This window comes from Orycteropus afer, unplaced genomic scaffold (genome assembly GCF_000298275.1).
Source record: "Orycteropus afer afer isolate SDZICR_OR568_19922 unplaced genomic scaffold, OryAfe1.0 scaffold00254, whole genome shotgun sequence".
In the NCBI taxonomy this organism is placed as follows: domain Eukaryota; kingdom Metazoa; phylum Chordata; class Mammalia; order Tubulidentata; family Orycteropodidae; genus Orycteropus; species Orycteropus afer.
The window spans coordinates 762,579-773,386 of record NW_006921841.1 but is presented as its reverse complement, the minus strand read 5'-3'; the positions used below and the strand labels follow the sequence as shown (position 1 = coordinate 773,386).

General features: G+C 38.3%; 1 protein-coding gene across 1 annotated transcript in view; it reads left to right on the top strand.

Annotated features, from left to right (window-relative positions):
• The window catches only part of LMNTD1 (lamin tail domain containing 1), a 53,795-nt gene that overhangs the window by 12,167 nt on the left and 30,820 nt on the right, over positions 1-10,808 (top strand). Inside the window, exon 2 of the mRNA XM_007949795.1 lies at positions 2,708-2,931. Within this exon, the coding sequence (XP_007947986.1) occupies positions 2,708-2,931 (224 nt within the window). The remainder of the gene's footprint in view (positions 1-2,707; positions 2,932-10,808) is intronic.

Sequence of the window (10,808 nt, the reverse complement as noted above, 5' to 3'; positions counted from 1 at the left end):
TTTTCACCAATTCCTTCAGTGCAGCTTGGACTTCTTCCTTCAATACCATTGGTTCTTGATCATATGCTACCTCCCAAAATAGTTGGACATCGAGCAATTCTTTTTGATACAGTGACTGTGTATTCCTTCCATCTTTTTTTTCATGGTTACCTCATCATTCAAGTTTTTATCCATAGAAACCTTCAATATTGCAACATGAGGTTTGAATTTTTCTTCAGTTCTTTCACCTTAAGAAATGCTGAGCATGTTCTTCCCTTTTCATTTTCTAACTCTACACCTTTGCATTTTTCATTATAATACTACACTTTTTCTCTGGAGCTGCCCTTTGAAATCTTCTTTCAGTTCTTTTATTTCAGCATTTCTTCCATTTGCTTTAGCTACTCTATGTACAAGAGCAACTTTCAGAGTCTCTTGTGACATCCATTTTGGTCTTTCCTTCCTTTCCTGTCTTTTTAATGACCATTTGCTTTCTTCATGTATGATGTTCTTGATGTCATCTCACAATTTGTCTGGTCCTCAGTTATTGGTGTTCAATGCATCAAATCTATTCTTCACATGGTCTCTGAATTCAGGTAGGATATAATCAAGGTTGTATTTTGGTTTTTGTGGACTTATATTAATTTTCTTTAACTTCAACTTGAATTGTGTATGAACAATTGATGGTCTGTTCCGCAATCAGCTCCTGGTCTTGTTCTGATTGAACATATTGAGCTTCTCCATTGCTTCTTTCCACAGATGCAGTTGATCTGATTTCTGTGCATTCCATCTGGTAAGGTCCACATGTGTAGTGCTATTTATGTTGTTGAAAAAAGGTATTTTCAATGAATAAGTCACTGGTCTTGCAAAATTCTGTCATGTGATCTCTGGTGTCATTTCTATCACCAAAGCCATATTTTCCAACTACCCATGATTCTTCTTTGTTTCCAGCTTGAACATTCCAATTACTAGTAATTATCAATATATCTTGATTGCATGTTTGGTCAATTTCAAACTGCAGGAGCTGGTAAAAAAAATCTTCATTTTCTTCATCTTTGGCTTTAATGGTTGGTGTATAATAGTAATATTGAGTAATAGTCATATTAAATGGTCTTCCTTGTAGGCATATGGATATTATCCTATCACTGACAGCACTGTATTTCAGAATAGATCTTGACATGTTCTTTTTGATGATGAGTACACCATTCCTCTTCAACTGTGTCATACCTGTCATAGTAGATCATATGATCGTCTGATTCAAAATGGTCAATATCAATCTATTTCACCTAGGATATCGATCTTTATGCATTCCATTTTATTTTTGACAACAATCATGTTCTGATTATTAATGAAAGTTTGCAGCTGTTTATTCCCATTTTGAGGTTGTTCCATCAGCAAATGCAGGTCCGAAAATTTTACTCCATCCACATCATTAAGGTCAACTCTACTTTGGGGAGACAATTTTCCCCAGCCATATCTTGTGTGTCTTCCAACCTGAGGAGTCCATATTCAGGCACTATGTCAGACAGTGTTTCATGGCTATTCGTAATGTTTTCTGGTAATATATCAGACAATGTTTCACTGCTACTTATAAGGTTTTCAGTGGCCAGTTTTTTCGGAAGCAGATGGCCCCATCCTTCTTCCCTATCTGTCTTCATCTGGAAGCACCACTGAAACCTGTCCAACCACAGGTGACCTTGCTGGCATTTGAAATACTTGTGGGTAGCGCCAACCTCACAGCAACATGTACACCACCAGAGTATGACAAACTGACTGACAAATAGTGGATTTTCATGATATTATTCAATAATTTCCACATCCTGTTGGATCACCTTTCTTTGGGATGGGCATACATATGGGGCTTTTTCAGCTGGTTGGCCAAGTAGCTGTCTTCCCTGCTAAATGCCAGACACTGTACTAGGCACTTATGTACATTATCTTCAATCTTTAAAATTCCTTACACAAAGTAGTTTTATCCTTGTTTTATGTTCAGGAATACTGAGACTTGGTCCCAAGTATTTGACTTACTATGTGGCAGAGCTGGGAGACCATTGCAGGTCTGTCTAAATTTATTATTCATTGCTCTTTCCAATCACCACACTGCCTCTCCATAGTGTAAGTTTCTCTTTGCAAACACATCAAAGAATCATCTGGCATAGTTCTATGAAGAATCATGAGATCTAATTAATATTGGAATGTTACTAAAGTCTCAAAAAAGCACACTTCCAAAAGGACTTTGGAATATGATTAGGTATTAATTTAGCCTTTTAATAAAAGTATTTTAGTTGGTTAGAGTAAGTTAAAGTCTTTATCTAAGAAATGCACTAAATCTTCGTAGTAAAGAACTCATTCACAGCTTTAATTCATGAGCAGCAATTTGGCAAGAATAGCAAAATAGAGCAAAGCTACATTTGTGTATAACATAACCAAATTAGGAAGACTCAAATATTTTACCTCCTCAAAATTTTATGATGCTTCTACTAATGCAACTAAATAATATGTTTAATAGTCCTTATGCTGATAATATAAATGATAGTTTAGGATAACTGATGTAATCTCTAGGAATTCAGTATGTCACTAAAAATACTCACTGGTTGTTATTTTATAGAATTTTGCTTAAGTTTGACAGTGACAGTAAAATGAATAAAGAATATAGTTTTGAAGAACCAGGGGAAAAAAAAATAAATGATTTGAGTTATTTTAATATTCTTTTTATTTACCTCTCTCTCAGTTGCTTACCTCTTCACTTTCTCTGAAAGGAACCAGCAGTTTCACACTTCCCAAGAAACAGTGCTCGTCCTTTGTTTCTGAGGCAACTGTGACTGGGGAAGGGGAGGATTATTTCCATTCCTTGTTTGGTGACTCAAAGAAATCTACTGCCAGCTCAAGCCACATGGAGAAAACATGGAAACACTTTTCTTTGATTCTTGAGGAAGTTGGTCACTCTAGATCCAGGTACACATTCTATTCTAACTATTTAATATGTTCTACTGGGGATAGGAATGAGCTCTGGTGTCACAGTGGTTAAGACATTTGGCTGCTAACCAAAAGGTTGGTAGTTCGAACCCTCCAGCTGCTTTGTAGGAGAAGGATGAGACAATCCACTACCATAAAGATTTACAGCCTCGGAAACCCTATGGGCAGTTCTACTCTTTTAGGGTCACTGTGAGTCAGAATCAACTTGCTGGCAGTGGGTTAGGCTTTAAAAAAATGGTGGTAGGAACAATAAATCAGCAGGAAATAAAGCTCTAATTTGTTAGTAGATCCATAATTTCATGTAAAACCCTAGGAAATTTCATTGAAACATAATTATTTCATGTTCTGAGCAATTAAGGAGCTGTATTGGAATAGTGGTTAAAACATTGGTGGTTCAAACCCATCAGCTGCTCCATGGAAGAAAGATGAAGCAGTCTGCTTCCATAAATATTTACAGCGTTAGAAATTAAATGGGGTTGCTAAGAGTCAGAATCAACTCAATAATAGTGAGTTTGATTCTTTGGGTTTTCTAAACAATTAAAAACAATTGATCAAGAATGAATTCAAAGTGGAACAAGGACCTAAATATGAAAACTAAAACCATAAAATTCTTAGAAGAAAATATAGGAGTGTGCTGTGGGACTTAGTTTTTACTGATGGGTTATGAAATATGACAACAAATATAAGCAGCAAAAGACAAAATATATAAATGGGACCTTATACAAATTAAATGTTCTTGTTCATCAAACGACATTATCAAAAAAGTAAAAAGACAACTTACAGACTGGAAGAAAATTTTTGGGAGCCATATATCCAATAAGGGCCTAATAGCCACAAGAATATATATACACACACATATACATATATATACATATATACATATCACATATACTCATGCACAAACACATTTACATATATATCTTCCACAACTTAACAATAGCAGCAAAAAAATAAATCCAAAAATGGGCAAAGTACTGGAACAGACATTTCACCAAAGAGAATATTCAAATAGCCAATAAGTACATGAAAAAAAAAAAATGCTCAAAGTCATTAGTTATTACAGAGATGAAAATTAAAATTGCAATGAGATAATACTTCACCCCTATTAGAATGACAGCAGTCATGAAAACAGAAAACAGCAAGTGTTGGTGAGGTTGTGAGGTAACTAGAACTTTCATCCATTGCTGGTAGGTATGTGAAATGGTGCAGCCACTGTGGAAAACAGTTTGGCTGTTCCTTAAAAAGTTGAACACAGAAATGCCATATAACCCAGCAATCCCAATCCTCGATATATACCGAAAGAAGTGAAGGCAGGAATACAAACAGAAATCTGTAAACCAACGTTCATTGCAGCACTTCTCACAATAGCCAAACATTGGAATTATTTATGGTTATAGTTTAAACATGAGGTAGAACTTGGTAGTAGTGACTACTTTCCTCTCCACTACATTAAGGATCATTAAAAAGATCTTTAAAACTTTCAGGTGTGGGGGCTTCTCTCATGTAGAAACAATAGACTGAGTCAAGTTCCCTGAGTCTTTCCTTTAAACCCTAAGGTAGTACTAAATGCTTTACCCCTTCACCTGCCCCTCTAACCACAAACACAGCTGCTAACCTGTATAAAGGATATTAGATAGATATAGCTTGGAAGAATTGAAACTCTAAAGATATTTCCAGTGAACTACAGTGGCAGAAAACTCCAAGAAGCAATCTAAAAGCACATAAATAGCAGGCAGCAATCAAAATAAATCCAACTACTACATAAACCAATGTTTAAGTAATGGAAAGCTATTAAGAGAAAAGTAGCAGACAGAAGATACTAGAATATATCCAATTAGGGCATTGGGACTGAAACTATAGGCCTACTGGGCACCATTTGTGAAAAACTGATTCTAAAATTCACAAGCAGTATGTATCTTTTAAGTCCCTAAGCATTTGACTGCTAACTAGAAGGCTGGCAGTTCAAACCCACCAGCCACTCCTCGGAAGGAAGGTTGGGCAATCTACTTCTGCAGAGATATGCCTCAGAAACCCAAGGAGGCGTCGCTATGAGTCGAATCGACTAGACGGCAGTGAGTTTGGTTCGGTCTAACAAATAACCATAAATTTAGCAACTTAACACAAATAGCACCCATTGGTTAACTCACAGTTCTATGGTTCAGAAGTCTGGGTTGGCTCAGTTGGTTTCTCTTTGTGAGTCCCACAATGCTGAAATCAAGATGCTGGCCAACTGGACTCTTATCTGGAGGCTTAGGAGCAGAATGTGTTTCCAAGCTATTTCAGGTTATTAACTAAATTCAGTTTCTTGCGGTTGTAGCTTCTAGAAGTGTCTCTCATGTCCTTGCACATGAGCCCTTGAATCTCAGAGCTAGCAGCAGCACACTTGAATTCTCTGACTTTCCATCTGTTGGTGCTCTCTTCCACTTCTAGCTTTTAAAAGGGTTCATCTGACCAGATTGGGCACACGTGGATAGTTCATGATTATCTCCCTATCTTCAGATTCAAAATATTAATCACGTCTGCAAAGTCCCTTTGCCATGTAAAGTAACATAATCCGAAACTGTATAGATAATAGAGATGGCATTACAAATAATCAGGGAGATGATGGCCTACATAATAAACAAAGCTAAGAAGATTAGTCAATTGTTATGTGCTGTTGAGTCAATTCCAACTCATAGAAATCTTAAAGGACAGGGTAGAACTGCTGCCTTAGAACTTATGGAAGCAGCTTGCCACTCCTTTACACTATGGAGCATCTGGTGGGTTCAAACCTACAATATTTCAGTTAACAGCCAAGCACTTAACCACTGTTCCATTACAGTGCACTGTCTCCTCTTCCCATCACTTCCCCTTTTCCCTAGCTCCCTTGCACACAAATATATACTATTTTTTTCTATACACACAAGTTAAAACTTTGAAAGCAAATCCTTAAAAAAATATTTTAAAGAAAATATGACTTAAGTGTAGAGAAAATTTTCATATTTCGATAACAAGCAGAAATTATGAAGAAAAGATTAATAAATTTCACAACAGTAAAAAATTTAGTAGTTTAAACTTTTGACATCTTAGAGACATCATGCCAAAAAAAAAACCAAACTCACTGCCATTGAGTCAACTGCAGCTCATAGCGACCCCACCTTGGGTTTCTGAGGTGGTATCTCTATCTAAGTTGATTGCCCAATCTTCCTTCTGAGGAGTGGCTGGTGGGTTTGATCTGCCAGCCTTCTGACTAGGCACTATGCCGCCAGAGCTATCACAGAATGAAACTCTGCCCAGTTCTGTACCATTCTCACAATGGCTGCTATACTTGAGCTCTTTATTGCAGCAACTGTATCACTTCATCTCATTGAGTGTCTTCCCCTTTTGGCTGACCCTCTACTTTTACCAAGCATAATATCCTTCTCCAGGGACTGGTCCCTTCTGACAAAAGAACCAAAGTATGACAGATGAAGTCTGGACATTCTCAAGTTCAAGGAGCATTCTGGCCCTACTTCCTCAAAGACACATTCGTTCATTCTTTTAGCAGTCCTATATTCTTCACCAACACTGCAACTCAAATGCACCAATTCTGTAGTCCTCTTTATTAATTGTCCAACTCTGATATGCATCTAAGGCTATTGAAAATACAATGGATTGGGCCAATGTATTGCATTGGGCAAATCTGCTGAAAAAAAAAAAAAAAAAAAAACTTCTTTAAAGTGTTTAAGAGCAAAGATGCCACTTTGAAGACTAAGCTGCACCTGACCCAAGCCATGGAATAATTATTTATTAGGAAAATGAAAAAAAAAAATCTATATATAAAAGAAGACAAAATTCACAGAGGGTAATTAACAGAAGAGGAAAACTGAGTGGCCAATAATTACTTTATTCAACCTAGAATCAGGGAAAAGCAAATCAAAATAACATACCATTTTACACCCGTCATACCGGAAAAAAGTAAGAAGTCTGAAAACTTCAAGTGTTGCTAAGGATATGAGGAAAAAGAAGAGGGAATATCACATGTATGGGCAATGGATAAATCCTGCAATAGCATTAATTATGATAGGTCTTGCAAGAAATTTTTTGTTGTGCAGTTTAAGCATGGGATAGAAAGTAGGGGGAAAAAAAGAGCTTAAAGAGGCTGACAGACTATATTGGGGCTTTTTTCCATGCTGCAGAATTTGTGTTTTATCTGAAAGGAATGGCAAAAAGGATTTCCAGCAGGGAAGAAGCAATGCCAGGTGTGAATTATTGAAAGCCTGCTCTGGAATAATACTGGAGAACAGTTAGGTGGGAGAAAGACAGGAGACTGACAAACCAGTTAAAAGGCTTTTATAGCAACCCACAGAGACAGTGAGACCCTAATGAAGACAGCAGCAATAGAGATGGGGAAGTAAAATACACAGAAGAAAATAAAGAGGTTGAATCAATGGAACATAAACACTAATATGGTGTGAAACAAAAGGGAAAAAGAAAGGCATGAGTTTCAGTCTTGGCTAAAGAGGTAAATGATGATATAATTCACTGAAACAGATTTCACATTTGGTAGAATAAATTTACAACAAGCCAAATAATTAGTTCCGTGTGGGTCATGTTGATTTAGGGGCCTCGAAGATAGTTGTTGCTGTGGGTATAAAGCTCATCAGGAAAATCCAGGTGAGAGATTTAGATGTAGCAGTCATAAGTGTAGTAAATAGTTATTGAAGCCCGGTTCATGGTTGCTATCACATAGATAGGGTGTGATGAGAACAGAGGAGGGCTAAAGACAGACTCCCATAGATCAACGTTAGAGAGATGGGTAAAGGGAGAAAAGCATGAAAAAGAGACTTAAAATAAGCAACCAGCCTGGTAGAAGGAAAACAGTAGACTTAGGGAAACTAGAGGAGGAGTTTTTAAAAGAAAACATATCTGACAGAGACAAATACTATAGACACTGAAAAGTTATCACTCAATTTACCAACTAGGAGGGCATTGGTCATTTTGGCCTATAGCAGAAGGACATGATAGTAAGTTGAGGAGTAAGAGGTGAGGAATTAGTAGCATGTTCTTTCCAGAAGCTTAGCTGTGATGGCAGTATGAATTACAAGTTAGAGGAGGATCACTTTTTCTTTTTTAAGGTGGTGATTCTTTGAGATTGTACATGTTTGAGGGAAAAAGCAGTCTAGAGGGAGAAGTTGGTATTACAAAAGAAAAGGAAGATAATAAATGGCCTGAGGCCCTAAAACAGCCAGGTTTCACTTTATATGAGAAAAGTGTCTCCTGTTGCATTGAAATGGGTGCCTGGAACAGGGAAGAGGTAAGTGCATGTGAGTGAAACTGTTCGTGAGTGAGAAGCAGAACTATGTCACATATCCCCTAATGGTCCTATTTTCTTAGTGAGATCATCCCTGACACTAAGGCTGTAGATATGGGGCAGGGATTTGAGAAGCATCACTGAAGGGATGGCAGAAGGTGCTGGCTAAGCTCTTGAAGAAAAATTGTTGGGCCTACATGTTATTGGATATCACTAATTTTCTTGATGGTACAAATCTATACATGGTATGTTTTCTAGCCAGGATGTCTATAGGATATAAACAAGTTGAATAGTTGGATCAAACCACTTTCAGATTTTACTAGTTGAGTGAAGCAGGCACTAACAATTAGTGACCTAGGGCATGGGAATTAATCCCTCTAAGCCTTGGTTTCCTTATCTATAAAATGGGACTGGAAACATTACCTGCTTTATTGAGTTCTTGTGGGAGTTATAAATAATATAGTGTTCTTGGCATAGTGGCTAAGGCATTTGACTGCTAACCAGAAGGCTAGCAGTTCAAACTCACCAGCCACTCCTCAAAGGGAAGATTGGGTAATCTACTTCCATACTTCAGAGACCCAAAGAGGGGTTGCTATGATTTAGATCTGACTTGATGTCAGTGAGTGAATTTCAAATTTTTTTTATTGTGACCTTAACTAAGAATTATGTAGGGTTAATTTTTTTTAAGTGAAGGAGTTATTACAAGCCCATAATCCCTGTCCCAAAATATTTGAGACTTACATGTTTCTAAGAATCCCTGGTGGCACAAATGGTCAAGCACTTGGCTGCTAACCTAAAGGTCAGCAGCTCCACAGGACAAAGGACCTAGCAACTTGGGGGAGATCCAAAATGATGGACTGGGCAGATATACTACCCAGACCCGCTGCAACAAAGACTTGGGAATAAGTGAAATGGATACAGATGACAATCCTGAACCCCAGAGCCTCAAAGGAAAAGATGAAGAAGTATATCAAACTTCAATTACAGGAAGAGACTGAATGAAAACAGCAGACAAGTAGGCATATTCCGACAGTGAAATTCCAACCAGCCTAGCATAGTGTGTTCATTTTGAGTTATTACAAACAGGGTAGGAACCAGATAACTGGCTCCTAAGCCAGGACTGCACCGGCACTCACATCAGTGATCAGCAACCAGAGAGATGTATCCCCTCTCTTACGTCATACAACCTACTGGTGACTATAGGCATGTCAACTAATACCCACCTTCCCAGTGGCTAATCAAACTGCCCCCCACTGCCAGTGCTGTGCTGCTTTCTTTCTTTCTTTTTTAATCTTTCTTCTTAGTTCTTCTTCCCCTCGTGTGTTTCTCTTCCTTTTTCTTTTCTTTTTTTTTCCTCTTCCATCTCACCTGCCCTTTTTTTCCTTCCAATCGAGCAAACACCATGGCCCTACCACCTCCATGTTCAGCAACACCTGCCCTTGACATCCATCCCCACAGTCCATGGCGCACACTCCCTCAGAGTGAGCACTACTTTCCACTGCAACCATGTTTGGTGGATAGCACTTGGGCCAGTACTGTGCTACTTTTTCTTTCTTTCTTTCTTCTTAATTCTGCCATCTTCCACCCTCCCTGTGGCTATTTCTTTGCTTTTTAACCTTCCTATTCCCTTTTTCTTTTTTTTACCCCATCTTTTGGCAGCCATCAATGCTACCCAACCATAACCACCACACCTGCCACCCCACACATTGAGTGAGTGCCACCACCCATTTCAGCACCACTGGATCAATGACAGACAGTCATGACAGCCTGCTCTCAGCTGCTCTACATGTCTAGTGATCACAGACTCATGCTCTCACTCTCACACGCTACGTTAGCCACCCAGAGAAAGGTGATAAACACCAGGAAGGTTGGACAATCTACTTCCATAGTGATACCACCTTGAAAACCCAAGGAGGGGTCGCTTTGAGTCAGGTCCAACTTGATGGCACATAATGGGAACAACAACCAACTTAGTGACCAGAGTAGCATACCCACTCAGTGGCCCAGCTTATTAAAACAAAACAAAAAAGAACAAGCCCAAGGTCAACAAATAAAAAGGCACAGTCCCAATGTTACTAAACCATAAGCAGGCCATTAATTTAAGTCCATTGTAAGTCCCAAAGTCAGCAGAGCATGGCAGGCTGCTGAACAACAACATGACTATATGCAGGGTCCATGTGTGCCATAGGCTAGAGACCATTCTCAAAGCTGCTGCTTATATATAGAAAGCAGACCACATACCCAAAGGCAGCTACTCAGCTGCTCCCAGTAGATTCCACCATGGAGTTGATTACCAGTCTCATCATGGGGAATACTACATCCAGCTGCCCAGCCACTCAACCAGGCCCAGCCAAGTTGACACACAAACTGAACTACCACAGGAGTGGAATGAAATCAACAGAAGACAGAATTTGCAAAATTGAAGACAAATCTCTTAATACTAATCTATTAGAGGAACAACCAGAAAACAATGAAAAGGAAAAAAATATGAAGAAAACCAAAGGATTATGTGAGACATCATCAAGTGGAATATCTTATGTGCAATTGTAATTCCAGAATAGGATGAGACAAAAAAAAAAAAAAA